We start from the raw sequence: 17,984 nt of genomic DNA, 5'->3' as shown, positions 1-17,984 counted from the left end.
TCTGTCCCAAATGGCAACCTATTCCTTTAATAGTGCACTACTTCTGACCCAAACCAGCAGGTCTATAACTCTGTCCAGGGGGAACCAGCAGGTCTATAACTCTGTCCAGGGGGAACCAGTAGGTCTATAACTCTGTCCAGGGGGAACCAGCAGGTCTATAACTCTGTCCAGGGGGAACCAGCAGGTCTATAACTCTGTCCAGAGGAACCAGCAGGTCTATAACTCTGTCCAGGGGGAACCAGCAGGTCTAAAACTCTGTCCAGGGGGAACCAGCAGGTCTATAACTCTGTCCAGGGGAACCAGCAGGTCTATAACTCTGTCCAGGGGGAACCAGCAGGTCTATAACTCTGTCCAGGGGGAACCAGCAGGTCTATAACTCTGTCCAGGGGGAACCAGCAGGTCTATAACTCTGTCCAGGGGAACCAGCAGGTCTATATCTCTGTCCAGGGGAACCAGCAGGTCTATAACTCTGTCCAGGGTCAACCAGCAGGTCTATAACTCTGTCCCGGGGGAACCAGCAGGTCTATAACTCTGTCCAGGGGAACCAGCAGGTCTATAACTCTGTCCAGGGGACCCAGCAGGTCTATAACTCTGTCCAGGGGAACCAGCAGGTCTATAACTCTGTCCAGGGGAACCAGCAGGTCTATAACTCTGTCCAGGGGGAACCAGCAGGTCTATAACTCTGTCCAGGGAACCAGCAGGTCTATAACTCTGTCCAGGGGGAACCAGCAGGTCTATAACTCTGTCCAGGGGAACCAGCAGGTCTATAACTCTGTCCAGGGGACCCAGCAGGTCTATAACTCTGTCCAGGGGGAACCAGCAGGTCTATAACTCTGTCCAGGGGGAACCAGCAGGTCTATAACTCTGTCCAGGGGAACCAGCAGGTCTATAACTCTGTCCAGGGGAACCAGCAGGTCTATAACTCTGTCCAGGGAACCAGCAGGTCTATAACTCTGTCCAGGGGAACCAGCAGGTCTATAACTCTGTCCAGGGGGATCCAGCAGGTCTATAACAGGGGAACCAGCAGGTCTATAACTCTGTCCAGGGAACCAGCAGGTCTATAACTCTGTCCAGGGGAACCAGCAGGTCTATAACTCTGTCCAGGGGGAACCAGCAGGTCTATAACTCTGTCCAGGGGGAACCAGCAGGTCTATAACTCTGTCCAGGGGGAACCAGCAGGTCTATAACTCTGTCCAGGGGAACCAGCAGGTCTATAACTCTGTCCAGGGGAACCAGCAGGTCTATAACTCTGTCCAGGGGGAACCAGCAGGTCTATAACTCTGTCCAGGGGGAACCAGCAGGTCTATAACTCTGTCCAGGGGGAACCAGCAGGTCTATAACTCTGTCCAGGGGAACCAGCAGGTCTATAACTCTGTCCAGGGGAACCAGCAGGTCTATAACTCTGTCCAGGGGAACCAGCAGGTCTATAACTCTGTCCAGGGGAACCAGCAGGTCTATAACTCTGTCCAGGGGAACCAGCAGGTCTATAACTCTGTCCAGGGGAACCAGCAGGTCTATAACTCTGTCCAGGGGAACCAGCAGGTCTATAACTCTGTCCAGGGGAACCAGCAGGTCTATAACTCTGTCCAGGGGGAACCAGCAGGTCTATAACTCTGTCCAGGGGAACCAGCAGGTATATAACTCTGTCCAGGGGGAACCAGCAGGTCTATAACTCTGTCCAGGTGAACCAGCAGGTCTATAACTCTCTCCAGGGGGAACCAGCAGGTCTATAACTCTGTCCAGGGGGACCAGCAGGTCTATAACTCTGTCCAGGGGAACCAGCAGGTCTATAACTCTGTCCAGGGGGACCAGCAGGTCTATAACTCTGAAAAATGTGGATTTGGAATTCGGTTTACTTTCTGATTTGACTGGTACTGCAATGGAATTGACGCCACCCCTGATGCACACAGCCAAGTTCTTCAGAGCTTCAGCCTTGTGTTCAGACGACAGCCAGTCTTTTTCCTCAGAGCTTCAGCCTTGTGTTCAGACGACAGCCAGTCTTTTTCCTCAGAGCTTCAGCCTTGTGTTCAGACTACAGACAGTCTTTTCTGTATCATCCCCCCTCCTCCTCCTCCTCCTCCTACTCCTCCCCCTCCTCCTCATCCTCCTCCTCCTCCTCCCCCTCCTCCCACTCCTCTTCCTCCCCCATTCAACCCCCTCCAGACTGAACACAGAGCGTCAGAAGAACCAGTACCGCTTCCACTCTGTGGCCTGTGTTGGCACTGAGGTCCACCTGGCAGCCTGCCCCCTGGAGTTCAACAAGGGTAATTATGGAGGGAGATTAGACTCAGAATGATGTAAATACACAGAACATACCTCACGAACAAGCACCATGATCAGACTGTATGTGTGAGCTATGTTTCATATATTCATGGATCCTGGTGCGTATTTGTGAGTTATGTTCTGTGTATTTACGTAATTATGTGTGTAATCTGACTCCGTAGGTAATGCCACAGGTTCCTGTAAGGGCGGCATGCCAGCCGTGGTCAGCTGTGTACCGGGACCACAGTACGTACACAACAACGGACTGAAGAAGAACCTGAAAACCACGGTAAAGTACCTGGGCGGGTGGGTACACCTCTACATTTGTATCTCACTGGCAAAGACTTGAAGCTTCAACTACAGTTTCTGATTCTCTCTCCCCTGTGTCTCCTCCCCTCTCTCCCTTGTGTCTCGTCCCCTGTGTCTCCTCTCCTCTCTCCCCTGTGTCTCCTCTCTTCCCTGTGTCTCCTCTCTTCCCTGTGTCTCCTCTCTTCCCTGTGTCTCCTCTCCTCTCTCCCCTGTGTCTCCTCTCTCCCCTGTGTCTCCTCTCCTCTCTCCCCTGTGTCTCCTCTCTCCCCTGTGTCTCCTCTCTCCCCTGTGTCTCCTCCCTCCCCTGTGTCTCCTCCCTCCCCTGTGTCTCCTCTCTCCCCTGTGTCTCCTCTCTCCCCTGTGTCTCCTCTCTCCCCTGTGTCTCCTCTCTTCCCTGTGTCTCCTCTCCTCTCTCCCCTGTGTCTCCTCTCCTCTCTCCCCTGTGTCTCCTCTCCTCTCTCCCCTGTGTCTCCTCTCTCCCCTGTGTCTCCTCTCTCCCCTGTGTCTCCTCCCTCCCCTGTGTCTCCTCCCTCCCCTGTGTCTCCTCTCTCCCCTGTGTCTCCTCTCTCCCCTGTGTCACCTCTCTCCCCTGTGTCTCCTCTCTCCCCTGTGTCTGCTCTCTTCGCTGTGTCTCCTCTCCTCTCTCCCCTGTGTCTCCTCTCCTCTCTCCCCTGTGTCTCCTCTCTCCCCTGTGTCTCCTCCCTCCCCTGTGTCTCCGCTCTCCCCTGTGTCTCCTCTCTCCCCTGTGTCTCCTCTCTCCCCTGTGTCTCCTCTCTCCCCTGTGTCTCCTCTCTTCCCTGTGTCTCCTCTCCTCTCTCCCCTGTGTCTCCTCTCCTCTCTCCCCTGTGCCTCCTCTCTCCCCTGTGTCTCCTCTCTCCCCTGTGTCTCCTCTCTCCCCTGTGTCTCCTCTCCTCCCCTGTGTCTCCTCTCTCCCCTGTGTCTCCTCTCCTCCCCTGTGTCTCCTCTCCTCCCTCCCCTCCCCTGTGTGTCTCTCCCCCCTCCTCTCCTCTCCCATCAGAGCACGGTGAGGCTGAAGGGTGGTGCCAAGCTGGGTGAGGGCAGAGTGGAGGTACTGAGGAACAATGAGTGGGGCACGGTGTGTGACGATCGTTGGACCCTGCTGTCGGCCAGCGTGGTGTGCAGGGAGCTGGGCTTCGGATCTGCCAAGGAGGCCCTGACTGGAGCTCGCATGGGACAAGGTGAGGACTGAGCACTCTGGTTTAATCTTCTAAGTGTGGAAGAGGTGAAAAAATGATTGTTGTCTATCAACAGTGACAAGCCACCGGGGTTTGACCACTTGGATGGAAAATGACTGAGGATAATAGCAGACAATATTGTCACTCCTATTTCACACATCTTCAATTTAAGCCTACTAGAAAGTGTGTGTCCTCAGGCCTGGAGGGAAGCTAAAGTCATTCTGCTACCTAAGAATAGTAAAGTCACCTTTATTGGCTCAAATAGCCCACCAATCAGCCTGTTACCAACCCTTAGTAAACTTCTGGAAAATTAGTGTTTGACCAGATACAGTGCTATTTTACAGTAAAGAAATTGACAACAAACTTTCAGCATGCTTATAGGGAAGGACACTCAACAAGCACAGCACTTATACAAATTACTGATGATTGACTGAGAGAAATTGATGATAAAAAGATTGTGGGAGCTGTTTTGATAGACTTCAGTGCGGCTTTTGACATTATCGATCAGTCTGCTGTCGTGACGTGACGATCATTAATCTGATGACTGTTAATTATCGAATCAAACTAACTATGTTTAATTGTCACCCGATTTAAATTTATCATGTAACAATTAACTCATTATGAATTTGGGGCACCACGGGAAAAGTTGTTAACCTGTTGGGGATGGGGGCGCTGTTTAGACTATTTATGCTAATTGGGTAATTTTTGAAACGGCTTCCCACAAAATCCTTGATCGTACAATATGCATATTATTATTATTATTGGATAGAAAACAGTCTATAGTTTCTATAGGAGTTGAAATTTTGTCTCTAAGTGGAACAGAGCCCATTCTACAGCAATTTCCCTGACATGGATTCAGATTTCAGAAATGTTGGCCACTGTTCTGAAGTCAGTTAAAAGGGCACTGATATTGCTATGACTATACGGACACTTCTTACGTCTTCCCCTGGATGCCTTTATGTGATGACGATTCCAATGGGGTCGATTGCGCGTTCACAGGCCCTACAAATGAAAAAACCCTGAGGCTAGTCATTCTTTTGGAGCTGCGTCATGCGCCTAGAGGACACCGGCCCGCACCTGTTCCAAGCATTAGTGAAGGGGGTAATATTACTCGGGTCATGTTTCTACTCGTTATGGGAGTTAAAAACATCATAAGGTAGTTAATTTAAAGCGTTTTATAGCAATTTATATCCGTTTAGTGCGATTTTGGGACATTTATTTTTGCAACGATGTGAATAGTTGGGCACGCTTTTCAGTTCATCCCGAACGCAGTTGGCATTTCCACATGGCAAGAGGACAGCTTTCCACCAAAAGACGATTGCTCCCAAGAAAGGATCCTTTGCCCAAGATACTGATGGAAGAACAGCTCAAGGGAGGACATTTTTATTATGATAAATCGTGTTTCTGTCGAAACATTTTAGTGGCTTAGGACGCCATGTTTTTTGACGTAGCTTCGCTTGGCGCAAACTGTATTGAAAAGTAAGGATAAATTAAAAAATGTTATTCCGCAATTGTATTAAGAATTAAATTGTCTATCAATCCCTGTCCACCCTATATTTTTTAGTCACGTTTATGAGTATTTATGTATAAGAGTAGATCACTGTCTAAGTGGCGCAAGGACTTTTTCTGACCAGCTTGTCTACATTTCACATTGTCTAACCATGATTTTGGTGGCTAAATATAAACATTTGCGATCAAACTCTATATGGATTGTGTAATATGATGTTACAGGAGTGTCATCGGAAGAATTCTGAGAAGGTTAGTGAAAAAATTAATATCTTTTGGCGATGTTGACTTTTATCGCTCACTTTGGCTAGAATCAATGCTGGGCTGCTATGTGCTATGTGCTATGCTAATATAACGATTTATTGTGTTTTCGCTGTAAGACACTTAGAAAATCTGAAATATTGTCTGTATTCACAGGATCTGTGTCTTTCGATTCGTGTATGCTGTGTATTTTTACGAAATGTTTGATGATTAGTAAGTAGGTAAACACGTTGCTCTAAGTAGTTTTTCTATTCCATTTGTGACGGTGGGTGCAATTGTAACCTATGCCATCTACCTGAAATATGCACTTTTTTCTAACAAAACCTATCCCATACCATAAATATGTTATCAGACTGTCATCTAATGAGTTTTTTTGTTGGTTAGGGGCTATAAATATCTTAGTTTAGCCGAATTGGTGATGGCTACTGGTGTTGGTGGACAAATAAAAGATGGTGGATTATGCTAATGTGTTTTTAGGTAATAGATGTACATCTTTACATATTGTGTCTTCCCTGTAAAACATTTTAAAAATCGGACATGTTGACTGGATTCACAAGATCTGTGTCTTTCATTAGCTGTATTGGACTTTAATGTGTGAAAGTTAAATATTTTAAAAAAATATTTTTTTTGAATTTCGCGGCACTGGTTTTTCAGTGGGGGGGGGGGGGGTGTGCCGCTAGCGCCACGCTGATCCTAGACAGGTTAAACGAGTCACTATCTCACGAATAAAACTCGAAAGAAAAATAGATATCTGTTACATCAATAACTGTCAATTATCAATTATTGCCTCATCAGTCTCATTCTGATCATTGTAGACCTCTTGAATCCGCAAGAACCCTAACCTTATTGATGAATCAGAAATACACAAATTGGCTTAATTATTTATTTACTAACCAACTAAATAATTACACCGAATACATAAACACACACACACACGGTATAGATTATTGATTAGAAACGTAATACAATGAAACAGGTCCCTAGTGGACTAGCATGACTGCTTGGTTATAAAAAGGGGAGGGGTCAGAAGGAAAGGGAAAGGGAGAGACAGAGAGATTCAAACTATCGTTGTTGCGTTTGGAAACTACGCTCACGGAAATCAGAACACTTAGCATCAACACCACCGCTCATTCGGATAAGAAATCCACTTCGGTGCGAGACTCTGCTGATCTTGGAGTGTTCGTTTGATCAGATACTTCAGATGAAGTTCCTTAGAGGAGGAAGGGGAGGACCATCCTCCTCAGTGAATTTTATAAAAACAAAAATAGTGAAAAATGAAAAAAGTTATCCTTTTTAGATAAAACTATACTAAATATATTCACGTCACCAAATAATTGATTACAATTTTGCAATGAAGGTCCACAGTAACCTCAACAGCACTCTGTAGGGTAGCACCATGGTGTAGCCAGAGGACAGCTAGCTTCCGTCCTCCTCTGGGTACATTGACTTCAATACACAACCTAGGAGGCTCGTGGTTCTCACCCCCTTCCATAGACTTACACAGTGATTATGACAACTTCCGCAGGACGTCCTCCGACCTATCAGAGCATTTGCAGCATGAACTGACATGTTGTCCACCCAATCAAAGGATCAGAGAATGAATCTAGTACTGAAAGCATAAGCTACAGCTAGCTAGCACTGCAGTGTATAAAATGTGGTGAGTAGTTGACTCAGAGAGAGAGAGACAATAGTTCATTATTCAGAGAGAGAGAGAGAGAGAGAGAGAGAGAGAGAGAGAGAGAGAGATTTTGTATATATATACATATATATTTGATTTTTATTTTCGATATGTATACTTTAACAATGTAAGTAATAACGAACTTGCCATGTCAATAAAGTCAATTGAATTGAATTGAATTCAGAGAGAGAGAGAGAGAGAGAGAGAGAGAGAGATTTTGTATATATATACAAATATATTTGATTTTTATTTTCGATATGTATACTTTGACAATGTAAGTAATAACGAACTTGCCATGTCAATAAAGTCAATTGAATTGAATTGAATTGAATTGAATTGAATTGAATTGAGAGAGAGGGAGAGAGAGAGAGGGAGAGAGAGAGAGAGAGAGAGAGAGAGAGAGAGAGAGAGAGACAGAGAGAGAGAGAGAGACAGAGAGAGACAGAGAGAGACAGAGAGAGACAGAGAGACAGAGAGAGATTCTACACTGACGTCCACAAGCGAAGGGAAAAGGTGAGAGGAGCAGAGCGAGTACATGAATGTGAGAAGGAATGATATATACAACGAGCTGTTTGTATGTGTCTGGTATGAAAGTGAACTGTGTTTGCGAGTGATCAGGGGTGTATTCATTGCACCGATTCTCCTAAAAAAAAAAACATTTCTTAAACGGAAGCAAACGGATCAAAAACATACCTGAATTTGTCCAATAGAAACTCTGGTTAGCAACTGTTGGACTAATGATTACACCCTAGATCAGGCAAGAGTGTGCGAGGCGTTACTGAATGTGTCTGTCACCTTGATTCCTCTAAATTGTCTTGACCTGTGTGCACTTACGTTGTAAACATTCATTCATAGGCTAGGTTGTGGTAACCTCATGATGGGTACAGGGACAATTAGAGTTTCATGTAGTAGCCTAAATCTGTCACTGTTACATTGAACTGGGTGAATGGAATATGAATGACAGGTCATGTTCATTAAAAAAAATATATCCTCCCTCATCTTAAACGTCGGCGACCGCCACTGGTGTGTGTGTGTGTCTTTAGGGATGGGTCCTATCCACATGAATGAGGTCCAGTGTCTGGGGACGGAGAAGTCGATGTGGAACTGTGGCTTTAAGAACATAACGTCAGAGGACTGCCAGCATGTAGAAGACGCCGCTGTGAGGTGCAACACGCCATACATGGACCTGGAGAAATCGGTCAGAGACTAACTACTTATCTCTGTTCTATTATGTTCTGTTCTATTATGTTCTGTTCTATTCTATTGTGTTCTGTTCTATTATGTTCTGTTCTATTCTATTGTGTTCTGTTCTATTATGTTCTGTTCTATTATGTTCTGTTCTATTCTATTGTGTTCTGTTCTATTATGTTCTGTTCTATTATGTTCTGTTCTATTATGTTCTGTTATATTATGTTCTGTTCTATTATGTTCTGTTCTATTATGTTCTGTTCTATTATGTTCTGTTATATTATGTTCTGTTCTATTATGTTCTGTTCCATTCTATTGTGTTCTGTTCTATTATGTTCTGTTCTATTATGTTCTGTTCTATTATGTTCTGTTCTATTATGTTCTGTCCTGTTCTATTATGTTCTGTTCTGTTCAATTATGTTCTGTTCTGTTCAATTATGTTCTGTTCTGTTCTATTATGTTCTGTTCAATTATGTTCTATTCCTTTCTATTATGTTCTGTTCCATTCTATTATGTTCTGTCCTGTTATATTATGTTCTGTTCTATTATGTTCTGTTCTATTATGTTCTGTTCTATTATGTTCTGTTCTATTATGTTCTGTTATATTATGTTCTGTTCTATTATGTTCTGTTCTATTATGTTCTGTTCTATTATGTTCTGTTCTATTATGTTCTGTTATATTATGTTCTGTTCTATTATGTTCTGTTCCATTCTATTATGTTCTGTCCTGTTCTATTATGTTCTGTTCTGTTCAATTATGTTCTGTTCTGTTCAATTATGTTCTGTTCTGTTCTATTATGTTCTGTTCAATTATGTTCTATTCCTTTCTATTATGTTCTGTTCTATTCTATTGTGTTCTGTTCTATTATGTTCTGTTCTATTATGTTCTGTTATATTATGTTCTGTTATATTATGTTCTGTTCTATTATGTTCTGTTCTATTATGTTCTGTTCTATTATGTTCTGTTCTATTATGTTCTGTTATATTATGTTCTGTTCTATTATGTTATCTTCTATTATGTTCTATTCCTTTCTATTATGTTCTGTTCCATTCTATTATGTTCTGTCCTGTTCTATTATGTTCTGTTCTATTATGTTCTGTTCTATTATGTTCCATTCTATTATGTTCTGTCCTGTTATATTATGTTCTGTTCTATTATGTTCTGTTCTATTATGTTCTGTTCTATTATGTTCTGTTCTATTATGTTCTGTTATATTATGTTCTGTTCTATTATGTTCTGTTCTATTATGTTCTGTTCTATTATGTTCTGTTCTATTATGTTCTGTCCTGTTCTATTATGTTCTGTTCTGTTCAATTATGTTCTGTTCTGTTCAATTATGTTCTGTTCTGTTCTATTATGTTCTGTTCTATTATGTTCTATTCCTTTCTATTATGTTCTGTTCCATTCTATTATGTTCTGTCCTGTTCTATTATGTTCTGTTCTGTTCTATTATGTTCTGTTCTGTTCTATTATGTTCTGTTCTGTTCTATTATGTTCTATTCTATTCTGTTCTATTCTATTATGTTCTGTTCTATTCCTTTCTATTATGTTCTATTCTGTTCTATTCTATTATGTTCTGTTCTATTATGTTCTGTTCCATTCTATTATGTTCTGTTCTGTTCTATTATGTTCTGTTCTATTATGTTCTGTTCTATTATGTTATGTTCTATTATGTTCTGTTCTATTCTATTATGTTCTATTCCTTTCTATTATGTTCTATTATGTTCTATTCTATTCTATTATGTTCTATTCTATTATGTTCTGTTCTATTCCTTTCTATTATGTTCTATTATGTTCTGTTCTATTATGTTCTATTCTATTCTATTATGTTCTGTTCTGCTATGTTTTATTCTATTGTGTTCTGTTCTATTATGTTCTATTCTATTCTATTATGTTCTGTTCTGTTCTATTATGTTCTGTTCTGTTATGTTCTGTTCTGCTATGTTTTATTCTATTATGTTCTATTCTATTCTATTCTGTTCTATTATGTTCTGTTCTGTTCTATTATGTTCTGTTCTATTATGTTCTGTTCTGTTCTATTATGTTCTGTTCTATTCTATTATGTTCTGTTCTGTTCTATTATGTTCTGTTCTATTCTATTATGTTCATTGCAGTTATTGTCATGTCCTGTTTTACTGATACAATTATGTTAATATGATCATAGAGAACAAACTAAGTAAAAGTTTAGTCAAGTAATTTAGTTTAGCAAAGAGGGGGATATTAATTTTTTACTTTGAATCTTAAACTGTTTTATTGATCAATGATGTCTTGACAATGGTATCAGATTCCTGATCGAACAGGAGTGTTTGTTGCAGTAATGTCCAATACAGTGTTAGTAGTATTGTGATGAGAGATATAAACCTGGATACATGCTGAATATGTGATGTGTGTAATGACGTCCAATACTCTCATCAAACACATGCCTTTAACCCATAAATCAAAGTATCCATCACAAATGCACCGTAATCCCTACAAAGTGCACTACTTTTGATCAAAGCCCTATGGCTTAGTACACTATATAGGCAATAGGGTGCCATTTGGATGCGGACAATGGCAGAGATTCAATCAGATCGAGCGTTAACTGAGACAGCCGACTCCCGCATTGCTGTGATTTTGGCAGTGTCAGAGGTGGAACTGTGTTAAAGCTTACAACATTACACTGTTCCAAAATTGTATCAAGGCTATGTGGGATTATTACTAATCCATTTCCATTTAAGTCATTTAGCAGACGCTCTTATCCAGAGCGACTTACAAATTGTTATCACCTTATGATATCCAGTGGAACAACCACTTTACAATAGTGCATCTAAATCTTTTAAGGGGGAGGGGGGGGGGGGGGGTTAGAAGGATTACTTTATCCTATCCTAGGTATTCCTTAAAGAGGTGGGGTTTCAGGTGTCTCCGGAAGGTCCAATGGCAACATCCAATGGCAATGTCCGCAGTAGAGATAACGGATCAGCCGCTTGCTGATTCCACGCAGTTCCCACCTCCGACATCGCCTAAATAAAAACAAACAAACTGAAACGCAGTTGTCGAGTATCGGGGGTTGAGGCAGAACTGATTGAATCAAAGTGCTGTATGTCTGGATAAACGCCCTGCCAGACCGTAAATCACCCATACTGACCCCATCCACACACTCCCCGTTCCCTCCGCTTCCTAACCCGTCTGCCCAACCACAGATCCGCCTGACAGGGGGGCGTACCCGCTATGAGGGGCGGGTGGAGGTGTTGAGCACGAAGGCTAACGGAACCAAGAGCTGGGGGCTGATATGTGGAGGGACCTGGGGCACCAAGGAGGCCATGGTGGCCTGCAGACAGCTGGGGCTAGGCTACGCTAACCACGGCCTGCAAGTAGGTATATTAGCCAAGCTAACGGCTAGGCTACGCTAACCACGGCCTGCAAGTAGGTGTATTAACCAAGCTAACGGCTTGTACAGTGCTAATAGAACATGCTTAAACCAGGTTATAACCATGGACTACAATTACCATGAATCTCCAACCTCGGATTTGTTCCGCAGATCTCAAGGCTAGGGACCTCATGGCTAGGGATCTCATGGCTAGGGATCTCATGGCTAGGGATCTCATGGCTAGGGACCTCATGGCTAGGGACCTCATGGCTAGGGACCTCATGGCTAGGGACCTCATGGCTAGGGACCTCATGGCTAGGGACCTCATGGCTAGGGATCTCATGGCTAGGGACCTCATGGCTAGGGACCTCATGGCTAGGGATCTCATGGCTAGGGATCTCATGGCTAGGGACCTCATGGCTAGGGACCTCATGGCTAGGGACCTCATGGCTAGGGATCTCATGGCTAGGGACCTCATGGCTAGGGACCTCATGGCTAGGGACCTCATGGCTAGGGATCTCATGGCTAGGGACCTCATGGCTAGGGACCTCATGGCTAGGGACCTCATGGCTAGGGATCTCATGGCTAGGGACCTCATGGCTAGGGACCTCATGGCTAGGGACCTCATGGCTAGGGAGCTCATGGCTAGGGATCTCATGGCTAGGGACCTCATGGCTAGGGACCTCATGGCTAGGGATCTCATGGCTAGGGACCTCATGGCTAGGGATCTCATGGCTAGGGACCTCATGGCTAGGGACCTCATGGCTAGGGACCTCATGGCTAGGGACCTCATGGCTAGGGACCTCATGGCTAGGGACCTCTGGCCTCTCCTAGGCTACCTCATCATGAGAGTGTTAACCTCTCTCAGGCTACCTCATCACGAGAGTGTTAACCTCTCTCAGGCTACCTCATCACGAGAGTGTTAACCTCTCTCAGGCCCACCTCATCACGAGAGTGTTAACCTCTCTCAGGCTACCTCATCACGAGAGTGTTAACCTCTCTCAGGCCCACCTCATCACGAGAGTGTTAACCTCTCTCAGGCTACCTCATCACGAGAGTGTTAACCTCTCTCAGGCTACCTCATCACGAGAGTGTCAACCTCGCTCAGGCTACCTCATCACGAGAGTGTTAACCTCTCTCAGGCCCACCTCATCACGAGAGTGTTAACCTCTCTCAGGCCCACCTCATCACGAGAGTGTTAACCTCTCTCAGGCTACCTCATCACGAGAGTCTTATTCCAAATACATGAACCTCCCCAACCAATCCCCTTGCTGGGGCTGGGGGGGATGAGCCAACAGCCAACCATAACATGCCAGGTAGCGACATCTCATTGGTTCTCCCAACCCACCAGGAAGGAACCAATGTGGCTCCCCGCTCCATAACTCACCCTGACATATTCACCCTGACATGTTCACCCTGACATGTTCACCCTGACATGTTCACCTTGACATGTTCACCCTGACATGTTCACCCTGACATGTTCACCCTGACATGTTCACCCTGACATGTTCACCCTGACATGTTCACCCTGACATGTTCACCCTGACATGTTCACCCTGACATGTTCACCTTGACATGTTCACCCTGACATGTTCACCCTGACATGTTCACCCTGACATGTTCACCCTGACATGTTCACCCTGACATGTTCACCCTGACATGTTCACCCTGACATGTTCACCCTGACGTGTTCACCTTGACATGTTCACCCTGACATGTTCACCCTGACATGTTCACCTTGACATGTTCACCCTGACATGTTCACCTTGACATGTCCACCTTGACGTGTTCACCCTGACATGTTCACCCTGACATGTTCACCCTGACATGTTCACCCTGACATGTTCACCCTGACATGTTCACCCTGACATGTTCACCCTGACATGTTCACCCTGACATGTTCACCCTGACATGTTCACCTTGACATGTTCACCCTGACATGTTCACCCTGACATGTTCACCCTGACATGTTCACCCTGACATGTTCACCCTGACACTAGACATTGGAGGAAGCACAGACAGGCTAGAGCAGTGTTTCTCATCTCCAGTCCTCGACTATCCCCAACAAAAACGTCTGATTCAACTAGTCAAGGGCTTGATGATTAACTTACTAGTTTAATCAGGTGGTCTGAGGCTACAGCAACAACCAGTACTGTTGTGGGTATTCCAGGCCTGGAGTTGAGACAGGAAGTGCCCTCTCACTGACTTCCCCTAGGCCCCCTTTACAGGTGCGAATCGTGGGAGGCAGGACGTACTATGAGGGCCGTGTGGAGGTTCAGGTGGGGGCGCGGTGGGGCACAGTGTGCTCTGCCAGCTGGACCACTAAAGAGGCCATGGTAGTCTGCAGACAGCTAGGCCTGGGGTACTCCATGCATGCCATCACTGTGAGTAAGACTGGGAGAAGAAGAAATCAATTCCTTCACAGTTGATGTGTGTTGGAAGTATAATACTGTACTATAGAGCTGGGACGGGTTCTATAGAGCTGGGACAGGTTCTATAGAGCTGGGACGGGTACTATAGAGTTGGGACAGGTACTATAGAGTTGGGACAGGTACTATAGAGCTGGGACAGGTACTATAGAGCTGGGACAGGTACTATAGAGTTGGGACAGGTAGTATAGAGCTGGGACAGGTAGTATAGAGCTGGGACAGGTAGTATAGAGCTGGGACAGATAGTATAGAGCTGGGACGGGTACTATAGAGCTGGGACAGGTAGTATAGAGCTGGGACAGGTACTATAGAGCTGGGACAGGTAGTATAGAGCTGGGACAGGCACTATAGAGCTGGGACGGGTACTATAGAGTTGGGACAGGTAGTATAGAGCTGGGACAGGTAGTATAGAGCTGGGACAGGTAGTATAGAGCTGGGACAGGTAGTATAGAGCTGGGACAGGTACTATAGAGCTGGGACGGGTACTATAGAGTTGGGACAGGTAGTATAGAGCTGGGACAGGTACTATAGAACTGGGACAGGTACTATTGAGCTGGGACAGGTACTATAGAGCTGTAGACAATACCCCCCCCCCCCCCCTGTATCAGACTAGATCACCAGTGATGTCATCATGTAGACTATACCCCCCTGTATCAGACTAGATCACCAGTGATGTCATCATGTAGACTATACCCCCCCTGTATCAGACTAGATCACCAGTGATGTCATCATGTAGACTATACCCCCCCTGTATCAGACTAGATCACCAGTGATGTCATCATGTAGACTATACCCCCCCCCCTGTATCAGACTAGATCACCAGTGATGTCATCATGTAGACTATACCCCCCCTGTATCAGACTAGATCACCAGTGATGTCATCATGTAGACTATACCAACCCTGTATCTGACTAGATCACCAGTGATGTCATCATGTAGACTATACCCCCCCCCCCCCCTGTATCAGACTAGATCACCAGTGATGTCATCATGTAGACTATACCCCCCCTGTATCTGACTAGATCACCAGTGATGTCATCATGTAGACTATACCCCCCCCTGTATCAGACTAGATCACCAGTGATGTCATCATGTAGACTATACCTCCCTGTATCTGACTAGATCACCAGTGATGTCATCATGTAGACTATACCCCCCCCCCCCCCCCTGTATCTGACTAGATCACCAGTGATGTCATCATGTAGACTATACCCCCCCTGTATCTGACTAGATCACCAGTGATGTCATCATGTAGACTATACCCCCCCTGTATCAGACTAGATCACCAGTGATGTCATCATGTAGACTATACCCCCCCTGTATCAGACTAGATCACCAGTGATGTCATCATGTAGACTATACCCCCCCTGTATCAGACTAGATCACCAGTGATGTCATCATGTAGACTATACCCCCCCCTGTATCAGACTAGATCACCAGTGATGTCATCATGTAGACTATACCCCCCCCCTGTATCAGACTAGATCACCAGTGATGTCATCATGTAGACTATACCCCCCCCCCTGTATCTGACTAGATCACCAGTGATGTCATCATGTAGACTATACTAACCCTGTATCAGACTAGATCACCAGTGATGTCATCATGTAGACTATACCCCCCCTGTATCAGACTAGATCACCAGTGATGTCATCATGTAGACTATACCCCCCCCCCCTGTATCAGACTAGATCACCAGTGATGTCATCATGTAGACTATACCCCCCCTGTATCAGACTAGATCACCAGTGATGTCATCATGTAGACTATACCAACCCTGTATCTGACTAGATCACCAGTGATGTCATCATGTAGACTATACCCCCCCCCCCCTGTATCAGACTAGATCACCAGTGATGTCATCATGTAGACTATACCCCCCCTGTATCTGACTAGATCACCAGTGATGTCATCATGTAGACTATACCCCCCCCTGTATCAGACTAGATCACCAGTGATGTCATCATGTAGACTATACCCCCCCCTGTATCAGACTAGATCACCAGTGATGTCATCATGTAGACTATACCTCCCTGTATCTGACTAGATCACCAGTGATGTCATCATGTAGACTATACCCCCCCCCCCCTGTATCTGACTAGATCACCAGTGATGTCATCATGTAGACTATACCCCCCCTGTATCTGACTAGATCACCAGTGATGTCATCATGTAGACTATACCCCCCCTGTATCAGACTAGATCACCAGTGATGTCATCATGTAGACTATACCCCCCCTGTATCAGACTAGATCACCAGTGATGTCATCATGTAGACTATACCCCCCCTGTATCAGACTAGATCACCAGTGATGTCATCATGTAGACTATACCCCCCCCTGTATCAGACTAGATCACCAGTGATGTCATCATGTAGACTATACCCCCCCCCCTGTATCAGACTAGATCACCAGTGATGTCATCATGTAGACTATACCCCCCCCCCTGTATCTGACTAGATCACCAGTGATGTCATCATGTAGACTATACTAACCCTGTATCAGACTAGATCACCAGTGATGTCATCATGTAGACTATACCCCCCCTGTATCTGACTAGATCACCAGTGATGTCATCATGTAGACTATACCCCCCTGTATCAGACTAGATCACCAGTGATGTCATCATGTAGACTATACCCCCCTGTATCAGACTAGATTACCAGTGATGTCATCATGTAGACTATCCCCCGTGTAGCTGACTAGATCACCAGTGATGTCATCATGTAGACTATACCCCCCCCCCCTGTATCTGACTAGATCACCAGTGATGTCATCATGTAGACTATACCCCCCTGTATCAGACTAGACCACCAGTGATGTCATCATGTAGACTATACCCCCCCTGTATCAGACTAGATCACCAGTGATGTCATCATGTAGACTATACCCCCCCCCCCCCCCCTGTATCTGACTACAGCATCAGTGATGTCATCATGTAGACTATACCCCCCCCTGTATCAGACTAGAGCACCAGTGATGTCATCATAGAGCGCAAGTGTCAAGACCAGAGGGTGTGTGGTGATCATTTTGGCACCTTTCAGATGGGTGCTACACATTGGTAGAGGAAGAGGTTTTCCCATTACTATATAAAGAGCTTTGAGCTACAGGAAAAGCACTCCAATCAATTATTATTATTATTATCATAACCTATTGCCAAGTGTCCCTTGTAAAATAGGTCTCAATGGGACTTCCTGGATAAATAAAGGTTCAATGGTAACCTCCTGCTGTTTGTTTGTGCTTCCCCTGTTGCTAAGGAAACATGGTACTGGGACAGTAGTAACGTGACAGAGATGGTGATGAGTGGAGTGAAGTGTACAGGTACGGTTGTGAAACTCCCGGTAATTTACCAGTTATCAGAATTTATATTAAACAAAATGTTTTATTTATATAGTTTACATGTTATGAAAATTCCTTGAAAATTTCACATTTTCAGATTAGTTTACTGGCAAATTTAGAAAAGTGTGTAATAACATCCCCTTCCCTTTGTATAGGAAACGAGATGTCTCTGAGCCACTGCCAGCATCACAGGACTGTCAGCTGTCAGAAGACTGCTGCCAAGTTCTCTGCTGGGGTCATCTGCTCAGAGAGTGAGTTCCTGAAGGACCTGTTGGGCTGGATAAGGGTTTCTTAGCTCCATGTGTTCCAGGTGTTTTGTAAGGGCACGGATGACAGACCGGTAGGATTCCAGTGGAGGTGGTTTAATAACGTTGATTCACATAGAGCAGGAACGGCACAGCACAGTGAATGGGCTAAGGCACTTAGGAGCCTAGGAAGAAACCTAGAGAGGAACCAGGCTCTGAGGGGTG

At 44.9% G+C, this 17,984-nt stretch overlaps 1 protein-coding gene across 3 annotated transcripts in view; it reads left to right on the top strand.

Moving 5' to 3' along the window:
* LOC129842510 (lysyl oxidase homolog 3B-like) overlaps window positions 1-17,984 on the top strand; it is a 74,453-nt gene that overhangs the window by 35,384 nt on the left and 21,085 nt on the right. For 2 of the 3 annotated variants that reach the window (XM_055911084.1, XM_055911086.1), the window contains 7 exons: window positions 2,164-2,264; window positions 2,445-2,551; window positions 3,590-3,770; window positions 8,256-8,410; window positions 11,581-11,751; window positions 17,433-17,496; window positions 17,670-17,765. In XM_055911084.1, the coding sequence (XP_055767059.1) occupies window positions 2,164-2,264; window positions 2,445-2,551; window positions 3,590-3,770; window positions 8,256-8,410; window positions 11,581-11,751; window positions 17,433-17,496; window positions 17,670-17,765 (875 nt within the window). Of the gene's footprint in view, window positions 1-2,163; window positions 2,265-2,444; window positions 2,552-3,589; window positions 3,771-8,255; window positions 8,411-11,580; window positions 11,752-11,780; window positions 11,804-17,432; window positions 17,497-17,669; window positions 17,766-17,984 lie in introns of those variants that run through there. The other variant, XM_055911085.1, reaches the window with a different exon arrangement.

This window comes from Salvelinus fontinalis, unplaced genomic scaffold, assembly GCF_029448725.1.
Source record: "Salvelinus fontinalis isolate EN_2023a unplaced genomic scaffold, ASM2944872v1 scaffold_0045, whole genome shotgun sequence".
Taxonomy (NCBI): domain Eukaryota; kingdom Metazoa; phylum Chordata; class Actinopteri; order Salmoniformes; family Salmonidae; genus Salvelinus; species Salvelinus fontinalis.
This window is presented reverse-complemented; position numbering and strand designations above follow the sequence as displayed.